The sequence below is a fragment of the Hyperolius riggenbachi genome, chromosome 1 (genome assembly GCF_040937935.1).
Source record: "Hyperolius riggenbachi isolate aHypRig1 chromosome 1, aHypRig1.pri, whole genome shotgun sequence".
NCBI classification, from domain to species: domain Eukaryota; kingdom Metazoa; phylum Chordata; class Amphibia; order Anura; family Hyperoliidae; genus Hyperolius; species Hyperolius riggenbachi.
Window position 1 is genome coordinate 516,120,005 of NC_090646.1, and position 27,324 is coordinate 516,147,328.

Below are 27,324 nucleotides of genomic sequence, written 5' to 3' on the forward strand. Positions count from 1 at the left end.
TATTGTGTTTTTTAAGCAACTTCGGCTCCGTCTTCTGACGGAGCCGACCTTCCTCACTGAGCGCCGCTATAGACTGATTCCTATTACAGTCTATGGCGGCGCTGGCTGCGCCCAAAGCTAGCAGCGCTGAAAAGCACTGCTCCGCTTGAAAGGATGTTTGCTACTTACCTGTTCTCTGTTTTGGATGGGCTTCTCTCCATTGCAATGCCCTGCCACCTGTTTGTGGCTCCGACTGCAGCCAGTCTCACAGAAGACAAAGAAGCAGTGCATGCTCTGGCCACTCGCTCTTCTTGTAATTTCTCGCTCCTGCCCAGATGTGCACAGCAACCGAGGCCGATATAGTGTTATGCATTCTTAACAAGTACTGGTCATACATCAGCGTCATTTCTCAAGTATGCATGCCCAGAACACTATCGGCTGCTGTGCACATTCGGGCAGGAGCGCGAATCACAGGAATTATTTGTTGAATGGGGGGGGGGGGGGGGGGCAGAGCAGTACAACTGAAATGAGCCCATTCAAACCAGTGATCGCTAGTCAGAGTGTTGGACAGAATATTTTTTGTTGGTAGTGGTGGGGGGGAGGGGGGCTGGGGGGGAGGGGGGCAGTTGGTGATAGCAGGCCTAGGGCACTGGAAAATACAGATCCGGCCCTGAGGCGGTTTTCTCACTACAGGTACACTTTACATACATCATTGCTACATCTGCACAATTGAAAGGAGAACTAATCTGCTAAAAGTTTGCTGAACTACTACACAAGAGAAAAAGGCAGAAAGTGATCAGGAACAGACCACCATTGTGGCAGGGGAACCATGCAGGTAACGATCAGAGAAATAGACATATGCAATATCACTTAATTTCAGCTGCTCTGACAAACACCAGCTGCTGCTAGAGACAGAGAAAAATATTGCACCCATGCTGTTGAAGTCTGTAATAGATTAGATGTCCAGTTCATGAGTGATTGGTTCATTTGAGCAGGTTCTTTCCTTTGAGTTGAGAGATCCGACTCATCACACTGAACCAAATCAGTTCAGTGGATGAGACTGGAACTGCAGCTGCACAGGGTCTTTTTCCACTGCAAAGCACAAACTCTGAAATGTTACTGCTACCGGGTAGCTACACCCTCCCCAGTGAAATGTATCAAATGATTCGGTTCATGATCCGGTTCTTTTTAATGGGTTGAATCGAATGAATCGATTCATTGAAAAGAGAAGGTCTTCTCCTCACTGTGCAGTGGTCACATGATTCAGTGACATCACTAAGGTCCTTTAGCATGTTAGAATTTTGCATGTGCCCTGCTGGTGGCTGTGAGTATGTCATTGCTGTGGAAGTTAGTGTTTCAATCACGGGGTATTATTGCTTACTTTGTAGTCCTGGCATGAATTCAGAGTAAGATTATAATGCAGTGGTTCTCATTGTATAATCAGTATTCAGCCCATGACTTTCTGATTATAAAGATGCTGTAACACTTCATGTCTTTATGAGATAGGAAAATGTGTAACCCTTATGCAGACACTTGGGGTGGCTGTTGTAGAGGAAGTTGTAAGTCCTTGGTGCACCAGGTGCAGGAACAGAGAGGGTTAACGCTAAGGTAGTCACAGTGCTACATATAAAAGTTGGATGCAATGAATGCATTTGAGAGATTCATTTAAAGCTGTGTGTTTTTTTAGAAGGCAGATATCACGTTTTGCTAATTATATTGTAAAACATTTTTTTTCAGCTTTATTACTTTGTTTTTATTTGCATTCCAAAAGTATCTGGGTGATAGGAACGTCAGAGTTGACTGCTAGTCAGTGTTTTAGTGAGTGATATTATCTGGATTCTGACTCCTCAGTTTCTTTTTCCCCTCCATGGCCTCAATTCACTAAGCAGTTTAGACTAGTCTACTGATGGTTTGGTCAGTTGCATCAAAATGGAATTCACTATTACCAAACTGTTTTTAGACCTGGTCTAACTGCTTAGTGAATTGAGGCCCATGAGTGGGATCTCACCTGGGCTGCACTGGAACTTTGAATGGGGTTAATCAGATGCTGAGAGTAGGAGCATGTACATGCTATACTGAACTGGTCCGAGGCAGCTGTTTTTCTGTATAAACCTGGACTGCTGGACCTTTAATCGACAGCATCCCATCCATGAGCGCATTTTTCTTCACTTTAGCCCTTCTGTCATATGTTGCTACAGTGTGCACCACCCTATTGCCCTCCCCATAAAAATTGAGCTACAGTATTGCTCTGCTATAGCCTGGCTCGGCAGGCAGGATCCAGTTCATGGGAACAACTACCACCAAGGCAGTCGTTCCAAGCACTTTGCCAGCTATCATCGCACACTGTCCATTAAGTCACCTGCGCTCCAAAGATATATATATATATATATATATATATCTTCTCATTACAACAAGCTTAATAGTTGTATGACTGCAGTTAGTGAAAATTAGGTGAATACTTTATAATGCACCTCCTTCAGTCACAATGGGGGTGTTCCTGACCAGATTTCACAGTGGTCACCTTACTATTCCAACCAGTGTCTTATTCAACACCATTTCCCCCTGGCAACCCCAGATGTTCATGCGTGGCCCACATTTGTCATTGGGCTGGCCTAGCATAGTATAATCCCCTTTTTCTGGTCAGGAGTTCTGCCCAACCTTACTCAACATTACCTGTACTGTCATCGTGGGACCTTTTCCTTTCACACAGTCATGGCCATTCACTCGTGTGACACAGAGGCTCCAAATCCCATTCACTCTGACCTCCCTTTTGTTACCCCTGCCTTGCTGACGTTCCAAAGACAGAATATTAATGTAAGGAAAGAGGGATACCAGATAGCATCACCATCCTAAGTCACACAACACTCCCTGCTCCTCCAATCTACTATTATAACCTTTATTGCCAGGGCTTCAAATACAAGCCATGAAGCTTGCACTTTATTGCCCATCGGTCATGAAATGTAAGCCTTTAGGATCTCTTGCAATGGTTATGAGCTCTCATACACATTTTAACCAACCTTTACAGCCTGACCCCTTACACCTTATCCCATCCAGTGAAGACTTCTGCATTCCCTGTTCTTTACACTAGGAAGCATATGTCTCCCAAGAATTTCAGTCCCTTACTATGGAATGGTTCTTGGATAACTTCTCAGCCAATCTATGCTTCTTGAACAGGAGAGAAGGAAAACAGAGAAGTCCACCCTGTGTGTGTTCATAGAGTACAGCCTGACTAAGGGCCCGTTTCCACTTGTGCCGCACGCGTCAGGGAGACGCGCGGTGGCACTTCCAGGTGTGCGGGATTGCAGGCGAATTCCATGAGCTGTGCCATGCACGGATATGGGATTCGCAGCCTCCCGAGCGAATTCTGCGGGCAGTACCAGCCGGATCGCTAGCGCAAGCGCTTCGGCCTGCGGCGCCATTATTCCCATGGCAGAGTTTCCCCGTGCGATTTGTGTGCGGGGAAACTCTGCGGATTCGGAGCGGTTTCCGCTCCAGTGGAAACGGGCCCTAATTCTCCCTTCTTACTAAGTAATGAGCTAGTGTTGTTGTTTGAGCTGTCAACTGTCTGCCTAGCTGGGTGCTATATGTAAACACAGTTAACCCTTTCTCTGCTCCCAGCAAACAAAGAATATTATGCTGTTGTTTATCTTTTAGAGCAGAGATGAATTTCTGAATTCAGACCTGCTTTAAGACGCACCTATATTTACCACATATTTTTATTTATAATAAATTTGTTATTGTCATGTCACTTTTGGTTTTGAAGGCAATCCTGCACATGTAACCTGTAATCTGTATTGCTGTACAGTTGATCTAAGCTTATCCAGTATGTAGCTGATCTCCGTGGTGGAATTAGGTTAACTAATGTTTGGCACCTCCATTGTAACGTTGCATAAATGAGACAACCCCCACCCCCCAATTCCATAGAATATTTTGCATTTTGAAATGCATCCTCTCTAGCCAGATGCTGAGAACCACTATGCTTTAAGGGAACCTTAACTACTTTAGGACCACGGTGAAATCTACGCCCTGTTTTGGTGGGCTCCTGGCTGGCAGGGCGTAGATTTCAATCAGCGCCGTAGCGTGCATCTGCCGTTTCCATCGCTCCTCGCCGATCGCGCCACTCAAACCCGACGTCTCTCCCCGCAGCTCATTGGCTCTGCCTGTCTCTATGACGGCAGAGCTATGTGAGCCGGTCAGGAGGCGATTTCATTTGCTCCTGGCCGTGTCTATCAATGTAAGCCGCTTACATTGATGACCAGCTTACATGACTCTGCCGTCATAGACAGCAGAGACTATGTCAGGAGGATCGCGGCGGTTGCGTCGGGTATGCGCGGCGATCCATCGGGATTCCGTCGGTATTGTACCAGCGGCCTCTGGTCCATAAGTGGTTAAATGAGAGGGATAAGGATGTTTCCTTTTAAACAATACCAGCTGGTGCACACCAGAGTGGTTCTGGAGCGTTTTTTAAAACGCTTACAGGGGGAAAACCGCTTGGCTAAAGAAAGTGAATGGGATGATGCACACCAGAGCGGTTCGTTTTTTCCACAAATACAAATTTGGGGGCTGCAGCATTTTTTACATTTCTGAAGCGTTTCTGCCTCATCGTTAAAGTATAGGAAAGTGGAAAACCGCTCTGAAAAACGCTAGATCAGAGCTGTTTTCCAGGCATTCTTGTTACAGAAGCTGTTCAGTAACAGCTTTTACTGTAACAATGTTTGTAATCTGCTACACCAAAACGCTCCAAAAAACGCTAGGCATGTTTAGAAAACGTCTCTAAACATGCCTAGAATTGCTCTGAAATCTGCTTCAAAAACCTCTAGCGTTTTGCAGATCTGCTAGAGGTTTTTGGTGTGCACTGGGCCTACCAGTTGCTTGGCAGTCCTGTTGATCTCATTGGCTGCAGTAGTGGCTGAAGCACACACCTGAAACAAGCATGCAGCTAATCCAGTCTGACTTCAGTCAGAGCACCTGATCTGCATGCTTGTTGAGGGGCTGTGGCTAAAAATATTAGAGACACAGGATCAGCAGGAGAGTCAGGCAACTGGCATTATTTTAAAAGGAAAAATATATATATATATACTGCTCAGTTTAGGTTCCCTTTGTGCAGCCGCGGCTCAGCTCGGCGGCCATCTTAGGAGGGGAGTGATAAGATGGCCCGTACGGTGGGGTCAGGACCCGACCTGGGGCCAGTACAAGGATTATAATGGCGGCGGAACAAAACAGGGCGAGGATGGCATCCTCTATGGAATCAAAAAGCTGACAAGTACTGATCTATTTTTGCCTGACTGGCCTTGTAAATCCTTTAAAGGGACTCCGAGCAGTGCAGAAACTATGGAAAGATGCATATCATTTTAAAGCTCTCTTTCTCCTCTTTCCAATGATATATAAATCGTCACCCTACGCCTTTTAGTTTTCGCTATTTTCGCGATTGAAATTGCCGCAGCCGCGATTTCAATCGCAAAAATAGAGAAAACTAAAAGGCTTAGGGTGACGATTTAGGTGTCGCCAGAAAGAGGAGAAAGAGAGCTTTAAAATGATATCCATCTTTCCATAGTTATATTGTATTACACAGGGCGACTTTTTCTGCTGAATGGACCTGCTGACACTGGGGAAAGTGTCGTCCTGTGTAATACAATATAACTATGGAAAGATGGATATCATTTTAAAGCTCTCTTTCTCCTCTTTCTGGCGACACCTAAATCGTCACCCTACGCCTTTTAGTTTTCTCTATTTTTGCGATTGAAATCGCGACCGCGGCAATTTCAATCGCGAAAATAGCGAAAACTAAAAGGCGTAGGGCGGTGGTTTATATGTCATTGGAAAGAGGAGAAAGAGAGCTTTAAAATTATATGCATCTTTCCATAGTTTCTGCACTGCTCGGAGTCCCTTTAAAGTGTACCTGAAGGGAAAAGGTGCCCCAAATGAATACTTGCCTCAGCAGAGGAAAGCCTATAGATAATCCAGAGGCTTTTCCTGCACCACTCGACTCCACAGATCCGACTCTGGGATCCCCTGAACTGCCCAGACAAGGGATGTAATACCAGTCTCAGTCTATTGTTCTCTACTTTGCTCCACCAGGCATAAATAAACAGTGCCTCAGCGCTTGTTCACATTTAATTAACAATACTCAGGCTGGTGCCTGCAGTACTAATTTGACTTTGATGTAAAATGGGAACAGTGAGGAGTATTTTGGATTTATCTAACAGGTTATCCTCAAACAAAATGCATTTGTGTTTGATGGTATTTGGTACAGACAAGCTTCAGGGACAGCCATGGGGACATGGCTGGTCCTTCTCTTTTATATCCACAAACTGGTACTTCTCTTTTTCTGTCTGTGTGGGTAGATAATGTAATTTGACCACCAGATAATACATTTTTGGAGTCTTTGAAGTTATGGCGGCATTTGTTGACATTCTTTTTGTCTGATGTGGTGGCAAAGTGGAGTTATTTGAGTTTGTAAAATGCTTTAATGTTATTGATATCAACATGAAATTCACAGCTCAGTTTATGGACACCGGAGTGGAATATCTGGACCTCAAAAATGAGGTCATGGACAGCAGGTTATTTATAAAAGGTTATAAGAAAAAGATAGCCACTAATCATCTATCGCATTTTGAGAGCTACCACCCCAGCATGTCCAGAATGCAACCCTTTATGGGCAGTTTTTAAGGTAAAAACAAAACAAAACAGTATACCGTATATTGGTGGGCCAAGCATTAGAGATGGCAAGGAATGATAAGTTACACTCCACTGTCTGAGAAGATAAAACAGGGTTTTAGAGACCAGTGGCATTTACTCTGGCAAGGCAGTTGAGAGAGAATGTAATTCATCCACTCTTGGTTAATATTAGAAGAGGCACTTGTATCAGGAAAAATAATTGTACAATTATACATCTGGAAATTGGTTAGGTGATAGATCATTACAGGGTAGTTATCCTTGTGGGCATTATAGTGCATGTAATTTAAAAAAAATAGATAAAGCAATTTATTACACCACTAAAGTTTGTGGTATACTGTATCTGATTTTGCTATCACTAACAGTAGGTAGTAGAACGCTAACAGAACTAACAAGTTTTGGACTAGCCATTCTCCTCATGGGAGACTATTAGAGTTTTCTTTATTTTCAAAAGTACACAGTGAATGGCAGTTGCTTAGTCCAACTGCCAGAATAGTGTGCAAACAGGTAGTGGGGCAGCCCGCCTCTTTGTATAGATGCTTTCTAGGGAGTACTTTTGTAAAGCATAAATGAAATACTGCAAATCCCCCATGAAGAGATGCACTAGTCAAAACCCTGTCAAATTTCTATTAACTACTGTAAGTGACAGCAAAATAGGGGGAAATTAATTTATAGCTCATTTTACTCTGGAAGAAACATACTTATTATTTGTATACTAGCCAACCCACGGCGTAGCATACGCCGCATAAGAGGGTAGAGGGCAGGAAGGGGGTATTGGGCACAGCGGCGGGGAGGGGGGTTGGACCTCCCCTCACCTGGGTCCCCCATGTGCGCTCCCCCTCCTGCTTAAGCACAGTAGCAGCCGTGGCGTAAGATGCAGCGGGCCGGGATGACTCACCTCTTCCGTGTTCCATCGTGCGTTCCACTGTCGTCACTTCCTGCAATGCTGCACACTGTATTGGTGTAATTTGCCTTTTTAAAACAGAAGGAAATCTGCAATAATTCAGCTATAAGTGAATATTTGTGGTTACCCACAATGCACTGCTACTAAATATGCAAATTACCCCTTTTCCCCCTTGGTAAGCCAAGCAAGCGTCCAGAGCTGCTGGTGTATAGCAAGCCTATAGCTTTAAATTTTACACAGTCATATCAAACCAACATGTAGACAGCCTGTTTCAGACTTTTGGTCCTCATCAGTACATAGCAGGTATTGATATGGCTGTATGAGATAGGGCTTGGGCCAGTACAACAGCGTAACCAAGCAGCTCAGGGTGACCCAAACCACTCGGAATGTGTATGGGGATAAAAGGGACCAAAAAGACCTCCTATTAAAAAAAAAAGAAGCAAAGCTTGGTGTAATTTGCCTTCCTAAAACAGAAGGAAGTATACAACAACTCAGCTATAAGTGAACATTTGTGGTTACCCACAATGCACTGCTACTAAATATGCAAATCATTCCTTTTCACCCTTAGTAAGCCAAGCAAGCATCCAGAACCACTGGTGTATAGTAAGTCTACAGCTTTAAATTTTACACAGCCATATCAAACCCACATGTGACAGCCTATTTCAGACTTTTGGTCCTCATCTGTACATGGCAAGGATTGATATGGCTGTATGAGATAGGGCTTGGACCAGTACAACAGAGTAACCAAGCCGCTCAGGGTGACCCAAACCACTCGGAATGTATAGGTGAATAAAAGGGACCAAAAAGACCTTCTACTAAAAAAAAAAAATCAAAGCTTGGTGTAATTTGCCTTCTTAAAACAGAAGAAAATCTGCAATAATTCAGCTATAAGTGAACATTTGTGATTACCCACAATGCACCGCAATTATTCCTTTTCACCCTTGGTAAGTCAAGCAAGCCTATAGCTTTAAAGGGAACCAGAGACATAGAAAAAAGATTTCATACATACCTGGGGCTTCTTCCAGCCCCATGAGCCTGGATCGCTCCCACGCCGCCAACCTCCACTTCTTGGATCCGCCGTTACCGGGTCCCGTCACTTCCGGCGGACGCAGCTCAGTATGCAGCCGCACGCGTAAGGGTATGCTGGGAGCCCCTGTGATGCGGACAATTGGCCGTGTGCTGACGCCGACTGGCCAAAACTATGGGACCCGGAACCAGCTGACACAGGCAGCGGAGAACGGCAGCGTGGGAGCGATCCGTGCATATGGGGCTGGAGGAAGCCCCAGATATGCATAAAATCTTTTTTCTGGTGTCTGTGGTTCCCTTTAAGTTTTACACTGTCATATCAAACCCACATGTGACAGCCTATTTCAGCCATTTGGTCCTCATCAGTGCATAGCAGGGATTGATATGGATGTATGAGATAGGGCTTGGACCAGTACAACAGAGTAACCAAGCAGCTCAGGGTGACCCAAACTACTAAGAGTGTATAGGGGGATAAAAGGGACCAAAAAGCCCTCCTACTAAAAAAGCAAAGCTTGGTGTAATTTTCCTTCTTAAAACAGAAGCAAATCTGCAATAATTCAGCTATAAGTGAACATTTGTGGTTACCCACAATGCACTGCTACTGAATATGCAAATTATCCCTATTTGCCCTTGGTTTGATTTGATCTGACACTACTTCTTGCTTGGACCAGCCCCTTCTTCTTGCTTGGACAGGCCCTGGGGGCAGGGCGCTACTTCTTCTTCTTGTTTGAAGGTTGAGGCACTTACTCTAATACACACACACACACACACACACACACACACACACACACACACACACACACACACACACACACACACACACACACACACACACTGAAAAACTATTTGCCCAATTCCTGATTTCTTATTCTTTTGCATGTTTGTCACACTTAAATGTTTCTGCTCATCAAAAACCGTTAACTATTAGTCAAAGATAACATAATTTAACACAAAATGCAGTTTTAAATGATGGTTTTTATTATTTAGTGAGAAAAAAAAAATCAAAACCTACCTGGCCCTGTGTGAAAAAGAAATTGCCCCCTGAACCTAATAACTGGTTGGGCCACCCTTAGCAGCAATAACTGCAATCAAGTGTTTGCGATAACTTGCAACATACCTGGCCCTGTGTGAAAAAGAAATTGCCCCCTGAACCTAATAACTGGTTGGGCCACCCTTAGCAGCAATAACTGCAATCAAGTGTTTGCGATAACTTGCAACAAGTCTTTTACAGCGCTCTGGAGGAATTTTGGCCCACTCATCTTTGCAGAATTGTTGTAATTCAGCTTTATTTGAGGTTTTTTTAGCATGAACTGCCTTTTTAAGGTCATGCCACAACATCTCAATAGGATTCAGGTCAGGGCTTTGACTAGGCCACTCCAAAGTCTTCATTTTGTTTTTCTTCAGCCATTCAGAGGTGGATTTGCTGGTGTCTTTTGGGTCATTGTCCTGCTGCAGCACCCAAGATCGCTTCAGCTTGAGTTGACAAACAGATGGCTGGACATTCTCCTTCAGGATTTTTTGGTAGACAGTAGAATTCATGGTTCCATCTATCACAGCAAGCCTTCCAGGCCCTGAAGCAGCAAAACAACCCCAGACCATCACACTACCACCACCGTATTTTACTGTTGGTATGATGTTCTTTTGCTGAAATGCTGTGTTACTTCTACGACAGATTTAACAGGACACGCACCTTCCAAAAAGTTCAACTTTTGTCTCAGCGGTCCACAAGGTATTTTCCCACAAGTCTTGGCAATCATTGAGATGTTTTTTTAGCAAAATTGAGATGAGCCTTAATGTTCTTTTTGCTTAAAAGTGGTTTGCGCCTTGGATATCTGCCATGCAGGACGTTTTTGCCCAGTCTCTTTCTTATGGTGGAGTTGTGAACACTGACCTTAATTGAGGCAAGTGAGGCCTGCAGTTCTTTAGATGTTGTCCTGGGGTCTTTTGTGGCCACTCAGATGAGTTTTCTCTGCGCTCTTGGGGTAATTTTGGTCGGCCGGCCACTCCTGGGAAGGTTCATCACTGTTCCATGTTTTTGCCATTTGTGGATAATGGCTCTCACTGTGGTTCGCTGGAGTCCCAAAGCTTTAGAAATGGCTTTATAACCTTTACCAGACTGATAGATCTCAATTACAGTACTTTTGTTCTCATTTGTTCCTGAATTTCTTTGGATCTTGGCATGATGTCTAGCTTTTGAGGTGCTTTTGGTCTACTTCTCTGTGTCAGATAGCTCCTATTTAAGTGATTTCTTGATTGAAACAGGTGTGGCAGTAATCAAGCCTGGGGGTGACTACAGAAATTGAACTCAGGTGTGATAAACCACAGTTAAGTTATTTTTTAACAAGGGGGGCAATCACTTTTTCACACAGGGCCATGTAGATTTGGAGTTTTTTTTTCTCACTAAATAATAAAAACCATCATTTAAAACTGCATTTTGTGTTCAATTATGTAATCTTTGACTAATAGTTAACGGTTTTTGATGAGCAGAAACATTTAAGTGTGACAAACATGCAAAAGAATAAGAAATCAGGAAGAGGGCAAATCGTTTTTCACACCACTGTATATAGATGTTTACATGTATTTCCCAGAACGTCTCAGGACAGCAACCCTGAGACTTGTCTCCATCCAAACTACACTGGACAGGAACTAGATAAAAAAGATTTGCATAATTGGTTAGGCAGGCAGAACATATATAAACCCCTCATGCTCTTACCCCCTCAGTTGTCTTCCTGTCCACAGGACGCTAGATGTCGGGGAGGGCTGGCCACCCATGCTAGATTGCAGGAGCCGCGGCTTGGATGATCCCCTGGGCTGCACACGCTAGTTTGAGTGCGTGGGATCATGCTGCTCGCACAGCCTTTCCTGGGATGGTCTGAGCGGAGGAAGCGGAAGCGGATCGGAGGCTCAGAAAGTCCCGCCCCCAAGTCACGTGACCGGCGCCGCACGTGACCCAGCGCCGGAAGCAGGAAGTTCCTGGCATCGGCGTGCGCTCCACTGAAGCGAGGCTGCAGGGAGGGAGTGAGAAGGCGGCTGACTCCGCAAACCAGCAGCTGTACAAGCGCTTCTGGGTGCTGTTTTTTCGCCAAGGTAGGCAGTCCTTGTATGAGGGGGGGGGCGGGCGAAATTTGGTGAGCTATTTAAAAGCTCGGCTATAGTCACATATGGTTGTTGGTGACTATGGAGGCTGCCACTGGATCTTCCTCCCAGGGCTCTGTGGAGTCAAGCTCCGTTCCCTCTCTGGTATGTGCAATGTGTTATTTGCTTCATATCTGATAGAGAGGTTTGTTTGGCGTTTCTTCAGGCTAATGGCTGGTATTTTGTTTGTATTTCAGCCTAAACCGGATAAATCAGACTCTAGATCTGAATCCAGATCCGGATCAAGACATGAGAAAGCTGATAAAATAGATAAGCCTGAAAAGCCTGACAAATCTTTACCTCAGTCAAAATCATCACATAAGTCAAGGAAATGTGCTGTTTGTGGCAATACCTTATCATCCTCATCTAAGGTGTTGTGTCAGGAGTGTACAAAGAAGATAGTTAGAGACGAAACTCCCTCTATGATGAAAGAACTTAAAGGTTGGATAAGATCTGAGATCTCATCTGCGGTGCAGACAATTAAAGCGCCTGAGATTTCCTCTAAATCAGATCCTATTTCAGATCCCCCACCTATTACAGAAAGACCGGGTCCATCCGGGCCGGCCCCTGTAGAGGATATTACTTTGAAAAGGAGGATTCAGCTGAGTCAGACATGTCAGAGGGGGAGTTGGAAATTTCCTCATTGGAGGATATTCCATCAGAGACTGAAAAATCGACAGATAAATCTGTTAAGAATCAAAAGTTTGCTTTTTCAACTGTCTTTATGAAAGAGCTGTTAGAAGCGATGCACCAGGCTATGGGTATTACAATTGAACGAAAAACTCTATCTCCCCTCGACCAGATGTATGAAACCCTTTCTGACCCTCAGATTGCTTTTATACCTGTACATAGTAGTCTTAAGGGGCTTATCAAAAAAGAATGGGATAATCCTGATAATAGAGCTTTTTGGCCAAAAGCATTAAATAAGAGATATCCTTATAGTCCGGAAGATCAGAAATGTTGGGGGACAGCACCTAAGTTAGACCCATCCCTGTCGAAAGTTTCCAGAAGGTCAGATCTTCAATTTGAAGATTTTGGGAGTTTAAAAGACCCAATCGATAAGAAAATGGATAATATCTTAAGAAGGGCCTGGGAGGCAGCATCCTTGAATTTTAAACCGTCAATCGCCTCCACTGCAGTAGCAAGGAGTTATGGTTGTTAGAGGTACAATCCCAGATTGCCTCTGGAATCCCCAGAGAAGAAATATTGAATTTTTTCCCAAAAATTTTGCATGCAACTAATTACTTATCTGATGCAGCAGATGACTCAGTGAGACTCACAGCGAGGACCACTGCCTTGGTTAACTCAGCCAGGAGAGGAATCTGGGTGAAGACCTGGCAGGGAGACACATCATCTAAATCGAAATTATGTAGTATTCCTTGTGAAGGAAACTTGCTATTTGGATCCAAATTGGAGGAGACATTAGAAAGATCGGCTGACAGGAAAAAGAATTTTCCGTACAAGAGGAAAACTTTCCGCCCTAATCGTTCCTTTCGTGCCACGGACAAATCGGAACAGACGATTAAGGGTTCCCAGAGAAGAAAGTGGATCCCTAATAAAACTCAGCGATCAAGAAATAACCCCCCCTATGCTTCCTCCGGACAACAACCAAAGCAATGACGCCAGGATTCCAGTGGGGGGCAGGCTAGCCCACTATTACGAACAATGGCACACAGTCTTCAAAAACAGGTGGCTATTGGACATTATCTTAGAGGGATACAAGATAGAGTTTATAGCCCCAGCACCATCCCAGTTCTTTATCACCCCCCCTCCAAGTGCGTCAGCTCAGGCCAAGGCTCTCCAACTAGAAGTGTCGTCCTTACTGGAAAAGAGGGTCATCAGGAAAGTACCAAGGTGTCAAGAGAGACGAGGGTTTTACTCTCCTGTATTCCTCATCAAGAAACCTCAGGGAAGTTACAGATTCATTCTGAACCTCAAAAGACTGAACAAAGTAGTGAGATACAGAAAATTCCGGATGGACAACATCCGTTCAGTGGTAAACCTCCTACAGGAAGCCTGCTACTTGACGTCATTGGATCTCAAAGATGCCTATCTTCACTTACCCATTCATCTAGAATCTCAACAGTTCCTGAGGTTCGCAGTGGTGTTACAGGGAGAGGTAAGGCACTTTCAGTTTGTTGCTTTACCCTTTGGTTTATCATCTGCTCCATGGCTTTTTACTAAGGTCATGGCGGAAGTATTAGCAGGCCTTAGGCTTCAGTCTATCCAGATCATGTCATATTTAGATGACCTGCTTATTTGGGGCCCTTCATTGGATGTTGTGAATGACCAAATGAATATCACTATAAACTTCCTTCAATCCCTGGGGTGGTTAATTAATTGGGAAAAGTCAGCCCTAACTCCCCGCCAAAAGATGGAATTTTTGGGGTTTGAGATCTGTACAGTCAGCAAAAGACTTTTTTTGCCTAGTAGAAAATCAACAATGTTGTTAAAGTCTGTTCTCTCTTTTCAGAACCTGAAGTTAATATCTCTGAGGAAGGCTATGGCACTATTGGGAACAATAACATCTTCCTTCCCGGCAGTACAGTGGGGTCAGCTTCACTCCAGAGTTCTACAGTCCTGGATTCTATCCAAATGGGACAAACGCATCTCCTCTCTGGACAAAAGACTCTTAGTCCCATGGAGCGTAAAACAATCCTTACTCTGGTGGATCGAGCCTCAAAATCGCCTGAAAGGGAATCTTTGGGAATTCCCCACACAGTGTGTCATAACAACAGATGCGAGTTCTTGGGGATGGGGAGCTCACCTCGATTCTCACACAGCCCAGGGACAGTGGTCGAACAGATCTCGTCTTCGGTCCTCAAACAGCAGAGAGTTACAGGCAGTTTGGGAATCTCTACAAGTATTCAGTACTCAGATTCTACAGGCACATGTCACGATCCGCACAGACAACAGTACTGTGGTTGCTTACATAAATCATCAAGGAGGCACAAGGAGCAGATCGCTGCTACATCAATCATCAAGGATGCTACATTGGGCGGAACAGAATGTGCAGTCTTTGAAAGCTGTTCATCTAAAAGGAACCTTAAATTGCCTAGCGGATTTCCTGAGCAGAAAGAGGCTTTCACAGGACGAGTGGAGCCTCAACGACCGAGTGTTTCAACAACTTACAGACCGGTGGGAGGTGCCTCAGGTGGATCTGTTCGCCAGGAGAACCAATGCGAAGTGCCGTCTGTTTTGCTCCCTGTGTCCCGAAGACAAGCCCTGGGCCCTGGATGCATTCTCAATCAATTGGGATCACCAGACTATGTACATGTTTCCCCCTAACCATTTGATATCGAAAGTGATCAGCAAGATTTATCGAGACAGAGCTCAGGGAATTCTAGTGGTCCCATACTGGCCCAAGAGACCGTGGTTTGCACTGTTGCAGAGGTTAGCTTCAGAACATCTAATCCTTCCAGACCACTCGGATCTATTAGTCCAGGGGCCAGCAGTTCACCCCAACTTGAACCTCCTTCATCTTTCTGCCTGGAGCCTGAGTGGCGATTACTAAAGGGGAAAGGCTTCTCTAACAAACTTTCAGAGACTCTTATACAAAGCAGAAAAAAGGTTACACGTCAGATCTATTATAAGGCATGGAGAGTTTATAGTTCCTGGTGTGACGCCAACGCCAGAGAGCTTTGAAAAGACTTCGTCCTGCTGTTCAGAATAGAGTACCGCCTTGGGACTTAAACACAGTACTGCAAGGGTTATGTGATCCTCCGTTTGAGCCTTTAGAAGAAAGTTCAGATAAACATTTGTCACTCAAGACAGCATTTCTCTTGGCGATAACATCAGCCAGAAGAGTGGGAGAACTACAGGCATTATCCATCCTAGAGCCTTACTGTATTGTATCAGATGACCGAATCACACTGAAGTTGGATCCAGCTTTTTTGCCTAAGGTGGTATCAAAATTCCACAGATCGCAGGAGATATTCCTTCCCTCTTTTTGCAATAATCCAGCAAACCAAAAGGAGGAAAGACTGCATCATCTGGATGTCAGAAGATGTGTTATGGAGTACATGCAACGCACCAGTTCATGGAGACTTTCGAACGCCCTCTTGGTACTATTTGCAGGAAAGTTCAGAGGTAAACAGGCTTCTAAAGCAACTATAGCCAGATGGATAAAACAGGCTATTAATCTCGCTTATACCAAACAAGGAAAGCAACTTTCAGCTAAAGTGAAAGCTCACTCAACCAGAGCAGTATCAACTTCATGGGCAGAGAGGGCAGGAGCATCGGTTGAGCAAATCTGCAAGGCAGCCACCTGGTCAAGTCACAACACATTCGTGAAACACTATAGGCTTGATGTCTTATCTAGTGCCGATTTAAGTTTCGGCAGAAAAGTGTTACAGGCTGTAGTCCCTCCCTAATGGTTATCTTGTATATCATCTCAGGGTTGCTGTCCTGAGACGTTCTGGGAAAGACAAAAATTACTTACGGTAATGTCTTTTCCAGAAGTCGGAAGGACAGCACCCTTTACTACCCACCGCTGTTTCTATTAAAATTTATTTTGAAGCATCATTATGTGTGGAGTCTTTTTTTACCAACTGAGGGGGTAAGAGCATGAGGGGTTTATATATGTTCTGCCTGCCTAACCAATTATGCAAATCTTTTTTATCTAGTTCCTGTCCAGTGTAGTTTGGATGGAGACAAGTCTCAGGGTTGCTGTCCTTCCGACTTCTGGAAAAGACATTACCGTAAGTAATTTTTGTCTTTTACATTTTTCACTATAGTGGTCCTTTAAGTTGTGTACTGGAATGGAAGGAAGAAGAAGGGGAAGACATTTTACCATGTGGTATTTCATGTGCTTCATTCTATGGACAGACTAATTGGAAAAAAAAGTAATATTTTAATATACAAAAGGCACCTTTGTTCTTAATTTCTGTATATATATATATATATAATAGTAGCAGTGGATTTATTCTTAGTTTTTGGATCTGTTATTAATATTTTCTCTTACATTATACAGATATCATTCATGACTTCAGTCATCTTATGCTTATCTCAGCTGTCTTGGAAACCATGGAGTCAGCAGCTCAAGTTCCTGAACCCACAGACTGCAGCAATCATTTTCCAGAAAGCAGGAAAAAAGGATGCTGCCTTAGAGCTAATAGAACTAAATGAGAAAGACTTACTAGAACAGTTTGTTAGAGGAAGTGGACCAGGAGGGCAAGCTACTAATAAAACCAGCAACTGTGTTGTCTTAAAGCATATTCCATCTGGGATTGTAGTAAAGGTAATGCTCATACTAAGCCATTTCTATTACAGAACGAAGTTGATATGTAGCACTGTCAAAATTTGACAATCCTGTTTGTGGGTGGAACAAATTACTATCTTCTCCTGCCATGATGGCAAAATCTAAGTATCATCTTGTACAAGTGCCTTTAGGATGGATGCTTGGATGCTTTCATGTCTATGGGCATATTTGTGATGCAGTAGTCACTTGAGAAACATTCTAAGGCCTGGGGCACACCAAAACCAGCTAGCAGATCCGCAAAATGCTAGCAGATTTTGAAACGCTTTCTCTTATTTTTCTGAAGTGTTTCAGCTAGCATTTTGCGGTTTTGGGTAGCGGTTTTTGTGCAGCAGAATTCATATATTGTTACAGTAAAGCTATTACTGAACAGCTTCTGTAACAAAAACGACTGCAAAACCGCTCTGAACTGGAGTGTTTCAGAGCGGTTTGCGTATTTCCTATACTTTACATTGGAGGCAGAAACGCCTCCGCAATCCAAAAAATGCCTCAGCCCGGGAGTATGCGTTTAAGCAAAACGCCTCCCGCTCTGGTGTGACCCACCCCATTGAAATACATTACTCTAGCGTATCCATGCTTGAGAACCCGCTCGGTGTGCACCAGCCCTAACTGCATTTAAAGCTGCACCCTAGACTGCCTTACACACAGCTCTCTGGTACCGTTTAATGAAAACCTTTGAACCCAGTGAGTCCTAATTTCCCCACCCCACATAATCATGCTCTGCCGTTTGGTGCTTAGACCAGTATACACAGCTGGACTGCAACTGGTCTTTTATAAACAAAGCCTCATTTAGTTTAAAGAGAAACTCTGACCAAGAATTTAACTTTATCCCAATCAGTAGCTGATACTCCCTTTTACATGAGAAATCTATTCCATTTCACAAACAGACCATTGGGGGTGCTGTATGACTGATATTGTGGTGAAACCCCACCGACCATAAACTCTGAGGACCGTGGTACTCCTGGCAGTTTCCTGTCAGTGAACCTTGCTGCATTGTGGGCAATAGCTGTTTACAGCTGTTTCCAACTGCCAAAAAAGCATGCAGCAGCTACATCACCAGCCAACAGTAAAAATATCACCATGTAATGTCAGAATGTAAATCAGGGATTTAAAAGATTTTACAATGGGCAAACACTGACTAAATCATTTATACATAATTATTGTAAAAATGAAGCACTTTTTTTTTTTTTATTACATTATTTTCACTGGAGTTCCTCTTTAAACTGTGCAACAGTGAAGTAGAAACACGGCGGCCTAGTATGCAGTCTTAATTTATGTACACACGTCAGATAACGGTCATGTAAACTGTCATGTAAAATATCTGATGAACAGGTATCGCCATATTGAATAATTGTTTGGAACATCAGTGTGTATGAGCAACGTTGTTTAAACGACTTCTTTCTTATTGCTTTGCAATGTCGGTTGAGTGGCTTGTTTCTGTACCTCAACATTAACCACTTAATGACATGCTGACTTATAAAAAAACGTCCTGCTAGAGCCTCTTAATCATTCCAGGACGTTTTTATAAGTCAGACAGTGCTGCTGCCAGGACAACCAGGACAAATAGGCAGATAAAATGTGTGGGTTTTATATACAGTAGCAGTGTTTATATTAAAATCATAGGGGATGAAATTGGAGAAAGTGTATTTTTTTCATTTTTTTTCCTTGTATTTCCCTTTAAAATTCATAGAAAATAAAGTAATTACTGAAAACAAATATCAACCCCAAAAAGCCCAATTGGTGGTGAAAAAAACAAGATATAGATCATTTCATTGTGATTAGTAGTGATTAAGCTATTGACAAATGAAAGGGATGAGCACTGAAAGGTGAAAATCGCTCTTGTCCATTAGGGTAAAAACCGCCTTGGGGTGAAGTGGTTAATCTAGCATGTGTACGGACCTTAAAGGGAACCTAAACTGAGAAATATATGGATTTTTCCTTTCAAAAAAATATACCAGTTGCCTGACTCCCCTGCTGATCCTGTGTCTCTAATACTTCTAGCCACAGCCCCTGAACAGGCATGCAGATCAGGTGCTCTGACTGTAGTCAGACTGGATTAGCTGCATGCTTGTTTCAGGTGTGTGATTCAGCCACTACTGCAGCAAAATAGATCATCAGGAGTGCCAAGCAACTGGTATTGTTTAGAGACTCTGAAGTCTCAAAAACAAAACCATCTTTTTATTTAATGAATGTGTTTAATATGTTTGCCCTAACTAAACCGCTGCATTCCCGCCGCTCTACTCTATCTAAATTCTCCCCCCCCCCCAACTCGCCCTCCCTCTCCCCTGCAAAATCCACGACTTTCTTGGTCGTGGATTTTGCTGCTAGAGGAGGCAGAGCTATGAGCCGCAGCTCTGCCTCCATGCCCGTCTATCAGCGACGGATCTCCACCTCTCCCCGCCCCTCTCATCGAAGGAAGACTGAGAGGGGCGTGGGAGAGGCGGCAATCCGGGCTGACAGACGCGCTGAGAGGCAGAGCTGTGGCTCATAGCTCTGCCTTTTACTGAAGCGCTGCCCGGATTTCCCCCCAGGGAGTTTGGGGTGATTTAGATAGATTAGAGCGGTGGGAATGTGGTGGTTTAGTTAGGGCAAACATCTTAAACACATTTGTTAAATAAAAAATTTTTGGGAGACTTCAGAGTCTCATTAAAAGGAAACATCCATATCCCTCTCAGTTAGGATTCCCATTAACACACAGTAAAGGCTCATACACACATCAGACTATAGTCATTGGAAAATGAAAGATCACAGACCAATCTTACCACCCTTCATGTAGTATGAGAGCCATACTCTACACAGTCTATTCTATGGAGCTGAACTCCACATCAGAAAAAAATCTTTGCAAGATGCTGCACACACAGATGCTGTACAGACACAAAAGATCAGTATCTGCAAAAGATCTGTTCCTGCCAAAAATCCATTCCTGCAAATTGCAATGATAGTCTATGACAGTGCTGTCCAACTGGCGGCCCGCGAGGCCTTCTGCTGCGGCCCCCCTGCTGTGGCAGTGTTAGCCTCCGTGTCCCCAGAGCTTTTTTTTTTTTTTTTTTTTTTTTTTTTTAAACCTTTTCCCCCATTCCTCTGTTATCCAATGTAATAAATTACAGCCCCCCTCCGCTAATCTCCCCTAGTTCCCCCGTGCAGCCGCCGCCTCAACTCTCAGACCGGCGGCGAGCAGGAGATAGGAACCAGCTACACTGCGCACGGCAGCCGCACGGGGGACTTTAAATGCGGGACGTGACCGATGATGTCACTTCCTGCATTTAAATTCACTGCGCGGCTGCCGAGCGCTGGTGATGCTGGTTGCTATCTCCTACCCGCGGCTGATCTGAGGTGTGGCGGTGGCAGCACGGGGGAACGAGACGAGAGGAGCGGAGGGGGGCTGGAAATATTACATTACAGCAGGCAATCTGACAGCGATTTGTGGGGACATCTGCAGCCAATGTAAGTGCATTTTGTGGGGACATCTGCAGCCAATCTGACAGCATTTTGTGGGGACATCTGCAGCCAATCTGACAGCATTTTGTGGGGACATCTGCAGCCAATCTGACAGCATTTTGTGGGTCCAACTGCAGCCAATCTGACAGCATTTTGTGGGTCCATCTGCAGCCAATCTGACAGCATATTGTGGGTACATCTGCAGCCAATCTGACAGCATATTGTGGGTACATCTGCAGCCAATCTGAGTGCATTTTGTGGGGAAACTGCTGCTAGATTTTTTTTTCGGGGGGGGGGGGGGGGGGGGGGGGGTTGTCTGCCGGCCCTCCACCATGTGGCCTGGAAAAAAAACGGCCCTCCATGCCCGCGAAGTTGGACAGCACTGGGCTATGAGATCTGCAGCTCATCATACACACATGATTTAACTGACATTCATCTGCAGATCAAGCAATCATCCGCAGATCTGAAAATCCATCCTGGTGGATCTGATCTGCAGATGAATGTCAGTTAAATCATGTGTGTATGATGATCTGCAGATCTCATAGACTATCATTGCATTTTGCAGGAATGGATTTTTTGGCAGGAACAGATCTTTTGCAGCTACAGATCTTTTGAGTGTGTGCAGCATCTTGCAAAGATTTCTGTCTGATGAGGAGTTCAGCTCCATAGAATAGACTGTGTAGAGTATGGCTCTCATACTACATGAAGGGTGGTAAGATTGGTCTGATCTTTCATTTTCCAAAGACTATAGTCTGTTGTGTGTATGCACCTTAAGGCTCAGTTCACTCTAGGTCTGCTGCCTTGCATTGTAACCTAACAGGCAGTGGACTGAAAATGGATGGGTCAAGGTCTTCAATGAATTTATGAGACAGTTCACTCGTATGCATTTGTACTGTGTCCGTGGAGTTTGAGTGCAGGAGGTGGGGAATGGGTGGAGGAGAGGCAGTGTAGGGCCAATGACAGCTGGGGAAGGGGCGTTCCTAACGCTTGATGGGGCGTTTGTAGAAGTCCCTCTCCTTCAAGGGACTCCTCTTCCCCCGTTAGTTGCCAACAAGCTGCTTGTCTGTGTTGTCTGGGGGTGACAGACAGAGGCATGTTATGGGAGCAGAGAACATGCCTCTGTGTCCCATCCGACACCCACCCCCCACGCTTTAAAAAAAAATAAAAATAAAATCAGGATAGCAGAGGCTTTCTTTGGGTAGTATCTCCCCCCCCCCCCCCTTTAAAAAAAATAAAATAAAATCAGGATAGCAGAGGCTTTCTTTGGGTAGTATCTCCCCCCCCCCCCCCCCCCCGAAAAAAAAAACAGGCATACACAAAAATTACAAGGTTTGGTTTTTTTTTTGTTTGTTTGTTTTTTTCCCTTCTATTCCTATTCCCTCCTATTTTTCACATGACAAGTGCCACAGTTATAAAACGCCTTAAAATATAATTTTTGTCTGGTCCCGATGATGTCATACATGCCATATTTTGATACTAGCTGTGCATGTTGCAGACTATTATTTCTAGCCTGTGCGTCTGTAATGATTGGATGTGATCGCTAGCGTGCACAGCTTGGGAACCCCAGTGCTGTACAGATGCATCACCAGGCAACAGCAGAATGATGCATCTATAGAGCCAAACGAGTATGTGGCCATAAGCAGTTATATTTACCTGTTCCGAAAGGCTTCTTTTCTTCACGATCAGGTGAAATGACGTGATGGGGATCCAGGAGACCATGGCAGTGCTACAGTGCCACCCAGTGGTGGAAGAGGGGTTATGGAAGAGATCACCTCTCTTGCACCACTGGGTGGCGCTGTAACGCAGCCATGATCTCCTGCATCCCAATCACACGTCCTATCATGTGATCTAACCGAGAAGACATATTGCGAGTAGGTTGCCACTGCAGTGGAGGAAAAAAAGAAACCGATCCAGCCATCTGGACAGGAATGTATGAGCGTTCCCTGCCGCGGCAGGAAAAATTCAGCCCTGCAGGCAAATAAAGTTTTACTTTTATTTGGCTGCTAAAGGTGTTTTTTTTTTTTTTTTTTAAATAAAAAGCTTGCACACTGTGTAAACTCAAGGCACAAACCCAAACATAGGAAAAGACATGTGAATAAGCGTATTGGAAAGCCTGGGTCTGTATTGCATGTCTATTGGTCTGCTGTTGCTCGCTCTGAGGAACAGTCCAGCAGTGGCAGACTTTTACAATTTACCATCAGTACTATGGATAGTATCACTACTGCAAGTGTCAAGCACTGAATTGCAAGCTCTGACCTCCTATTCCGCGTCATCTTTGCTAATTACTCAAAACGAAGGGGGAACAATGTTCACTCATGAATAAGGTGGGAAGTTAAACCTATGTCTTGCTGTATTCTAGATTTTTCCTATCGCGGTGCATTCAGTGGAGAGAAAAATAAAGTCAATAATGGCACATTAGATATTGCTGACTGTTTGTTTTTTATTCTAGATCTCTTTCTCATAACATGATTTGTCAGTATACTACATTATAGTGAGCCAAGCAGAGCAGACCCTAGAGACCTATTCAGGGAAAGGGATGGGCATCCACCTAAGGAAGTAGATAATGATCAGTAAGCCATTGTCATTAATAACTGGATGAGGTCACTCATTTACAAACAATTGGACACAGGCTGTTTGATATAAAAAAAGTTTTTAATAGCATGCAACAAGTGTAACATATATATATATATATATATATATAGGCCATTATCTTGGGTAAAGAAGTGGAAGATTTACTCTACAGACTATCGCCAGGCAGATCTTAAAAAAATAAAATATCATTTTTGTGTTAAAGAAAGCTGCTACAGTTGCAAATCATGTCTTTTGATCACAACTAGGTACTGTTGAGTTAAGAGTGTTCATTCCAGGCTTTGTGGGTGGTGCTTCTGCTACTTGAATTGCATCATCCTGCTGTTCAGATTGGTAAAGGGAAGGCACAGCCAGAATCTCTCTGAGAAGAATGCAATTTGTCACAGTTTGTGGTGGAAGAAGTAGCTAGTGTCTGGCATCCTGGTCAGGTATTTTAGAAATTATTTATGTCATCTAATCAGAGAATTTTTACACAAACAAAAGCAAGCTCAGCTGTGTGAATGAGTGTCTACACAGATTAGTGCATAGGATGGAGCTTTAAAGGAAACCAGAGATGACACATACTTACCGTTTTATACATACCTGGGGTTTCCTCCAGCCCCATGCCCACGGATCGCTCCCACGCTGTCGTCCTCCACTGCCTGCAGCTCTGGTACCTTGTCCCATAACTTCCGCCAGTCACGGCCAGTCTGCGCAAGAGGAAGTGTGCCCTTTACATATCTCTCCAGCGGCCGCTTTTTTTTCTAGCTGTACATAAAGCATTTTATATAGCACAGGTTGACAGATAAAATACTATATTTTCTGTCTGAGCTAAAATGTCTTTATTTATATAGTGCCATCAAACCAGGTCTGTGGAGACAAACAGGATGAAAGCAAGACGCATCCTTCAAGAAAAGGTGGATGTTTTCTATAAAGGAGAGAGTAGCATTATTGTCAAAGAGAGAGAAGAAGCACACAGAAAAAAACTAGAGAAAAAGAAAAAAGCCAAAGAAGGTCTGGAAAAGAAGAAGCTGCTTAAAGAGATGAAGCTATTAGAAGAGGAGGAATAACAAAACTGCCATACACAAACAGGCAGTTTTTTCTTTGTGAACTATGCCATCGTTGGAAAGATACATTAAAAGGATAACTGAGGTGAGATGTATATGAAGGCTGCCATATTTATTTCCCTTTAAAGGAAACATCAGGCTTTTTAACCTAGACCAGATCTACTTACCCGGGGCTTCCTCCAGCTCCTGGCAGCCTATGTGTCCCTCGCCACAGCTCTGCTTCCAGCCAGGGTCCCCTCCGTAGTAGCTGCTGACCTGGCAAGGTGGGCAGCTCCTGTACAAAGAAGCCGCTAACCTCGCTGTCCAAGTGGCACTGGGGGACTAATAGGCCCTAAATGGTACCAAATACATAAAAATGTTATTAAAAGGTCAAAGGGAACCTGGGGGGGGGGGGGGGGTCTTTGCTTATCCCCCACCACTCCAAAAAAGAGTGCCCCCCAGAGTGGGGAGTAACGATCCCACAGGTCCCTAACAACACCTCATACCAGTAAAAACGTGAAACATAGAAATAACTCGGTCGGGTTGTACAATTTTCATACAATTGGTAACCCACCACAAACTACTAATGAGCCAATTCCACTGAACTGCTTGTCAGCCCAGGGTGGTGTAGAGCAGCATTCCCCAACCCTGTCCTCAAGGCCCACCAACAGTGCATGTTTTGTGGAAGTCCACACAGGTAGTTAATCAACTCTACTGAGGCACTAATTACCTCACCTGTGCATGTTGGTGGGTTTCTGCAAAACATGCACTGTTGGTGGGCCTTGAGGACAGGGTTGGGGAACTCTGGTGTAGAGGATACACTAATTCTTATTGTGCGCATATGTATATGCAGTGAACAGACAATAAAACCTGTGACTCTACATGTTTCACCCCGAAGGGCGTCGTCAGTAGTGCAAATTGGGGTAAAAAGTGCCACCTACTTACAGTATATACAATACAATACACATTATATCCCACACAGCATGTCACCACCACTCCCATATAGCCCAAGTCAGAGCCGTTCAGGGCCTTTTAGTACCGCTTAGGGTCTATTAGCCCCCCCAGTGGATCTTGTCTTTATATTCAGCAAGTCTTGTCAGATTTTTGTCAGTAATATCTAAGATGCATGCTTGTTCAGGGTCTATGGATACAAGTAATGGAGGCAAATTATCAGCAGGACAGCCAGGCAAAATGTGTTGTTTAAAATGAAATACACGTGCCAGCTTCCATATTCACCTCACCTCAAGTTCCCTTTGAAGCAGAAGAAACATTCATTGTGAAGATGGGTGACTTTATTACGTACGTTTTGAAATATGGCAACAATGCCATCCTATTTTAAAATAAAGAAATGCTTTGAATGAAACTGTGCTACTCAAACGTGTCCACAGGGCGTCAGCAGCTGCTTTTCATTCACCCAGCCAAGCACAAATCAAATTGTTATAGCAAGTGAAAAAATATACCCTATATATTCTGAGTATCTTTAGCTGAAAAGCACTGAACACACACAATGTAGCAATAAAAGCCTCATTACTGTCAGAAAAATATGATACTTTTTGCTCTGCACCATTTGAATCTGTACTGCATGATGATTAAAAGTAAAGGCACTGCTGCATAGCCCAGTGATACGTTTCTATAGCACTGTCACCTTATAAAAAGGCTGTAGGCTTTTAAATACCTGAATTTCAAGTTCAGAATAGAGGTCACAGGAGCCCTGTTAATCAGAATGAATGTTTTCCATGTAGGTGTGGTCTCTCTTTTCTGACTTCATATCCCAAGTTCACACCTGCCTTTATGATATGCAGTTAAATGAGAACACTAGGCAGCATTAGGCCACACTAATGCAAAGCGCCTGTGATTTAGCAGATTGTGTGTGGAGGTGCCTCAAATTCACAGCGTTTCCGTGGGGCGATCCGGATTTGGCTACTGTAGCCACTGATGCAATTGCTGCCATTACACGCTGCTAGCAGGATTACCCCCATAGGGATCCACTGGAGTAAGAACAGCAAGAGTGTTCTTAGTGAGTAGCAGCACTTAGGATGAATTATGATCAGGGAATGCAGTCCAGCGTTGCCATGCCAATTACCCATAGATTTATAAACAATTCATGAAAATGGGCTAGTTTTAGTCCCACCTATTAAAAGGATAAACATGTAAATGTCCACAGATTTTACTCTGTGGGAAGCCCTGGTTTTGTTCAATGTAGACTAGAGTATAGCATCTGCTGGAGGATCTGGATATCTCAACTGCCCTGAAGTGCTTCTGCTGCAGTTCCCTCTAATTACCTGCTCAGGCCGCCTCCTCCAGCAGTGTCCATTCTGTTCATGCATGCATTATCAAGTGATTATAAAGTTTTATTCTTTTTGCCCAAAATTCAGCTTTAACGGACTACTGTGACAAAAAACGGTTATATACATATATCTATATACACATTTATATAAGATTTACATTTTGCCCAAAGTAACATGCACTGTAAGTGATTTATTTCTTATGCAGTTACAACTTACAGAATAAATAGTTTGACCTCTTTTAAACTACTACTGCTCTCTTTTTGGTGGATTCCTATGAGTTTATCTTGTATCTACTTTAAGCTACTTTTTGAAAAAGAAGAAAGTCATGTTTGTAAATCAGTTACTGTTATTTAAATAAATTACACATTTTAATAAACTGTATTTTCCAGATTGATTCCAGCAGTTCATAATACAAAAATATCTAAGAATAAGTACTGTGTTTCCAAGTGATGATAACCTCTCCTGGGAGAGCACAACTTCTGAACTAGGGCATGACTTCTCAGATCCTATCAGTTCATTATTAGTGCACGGACTGTGCCTACTGTCATATATAAAATAAAGCAATGCAAGCTACAAAATGAGCGATAAAAAAAATCTGAATGTACCATAATCAGTTTCATGTATACAATACATATACTAATTCCAAAAGGTATTAAGGGGCCCATACAGAGGTTGATTTCAGCCATCGATCGATTTTATAGAAATCGATTGATCCAAAATCAATTCTTTCAAACCAGCAAATCGATGGATTTCGATCAATTTGATCTATCCGACAGGACGGAAAATCTAGGTCTATCTGCTGCTGGCAGCAGATCGATGGCCCATAGAGTTGCATTGGATCTAATGATGCAATAATGCATTTAGATCAATTTTCAATAGATTTAATTCTGAAATCTATTGGAAATCTGTTCCTAGTGTGTGGCACACATCAGATTCCTGTCAGATTCGACTTGACAGGCATCTGACAAATCTGATGGACGAATCTGCTGCAAATCTATAAGTGTATGG

At 43.7% G+C, this 27,324-nt stretch overlaps 1 protein-coding gene across 2 annotated transcripts; it reads left to right on the plus strand.

Moving 5' to 3' along the window:
* Window positions 1-1,236: 1,236 nt before the first annotated feature.
* MTRFR (mitochondrial translation release factor in rescue) lies at window positions 1,237-26,680 on the plus strand. Of its 2 annotated transcripts, none has more exons than XM_068244366.1 (3): window positions 1,237-1,303; window positions 16,692-16,958; window positions 23,837-26,680. In XM_068244366.1, the coding sequence occupies exons 2-3, from the start codon at window positions 16,701-16,703 to the stop codon at window positions 24,050-24,052; spliced, it is 474 nt and encodes a 157-aa protein (XP_068100467.1). In that variant the 5' UTR covers window positions 1,237-1,303; window positions 16,692-16,700; the 3' UTR covers window positions 24,053-26,680. The 2 variants fall into 2 exon arrangements, with proteins under 2 accessions (XP_068100467.1, XP_068100477.1); XM_068244376.1 differs by lacking the exon at window positions 1,237-1,303 and adding an exon at window positions 1,308-1,385.
* Window positions 26,681-27,324: the final 644 nt, after the last annotated feature.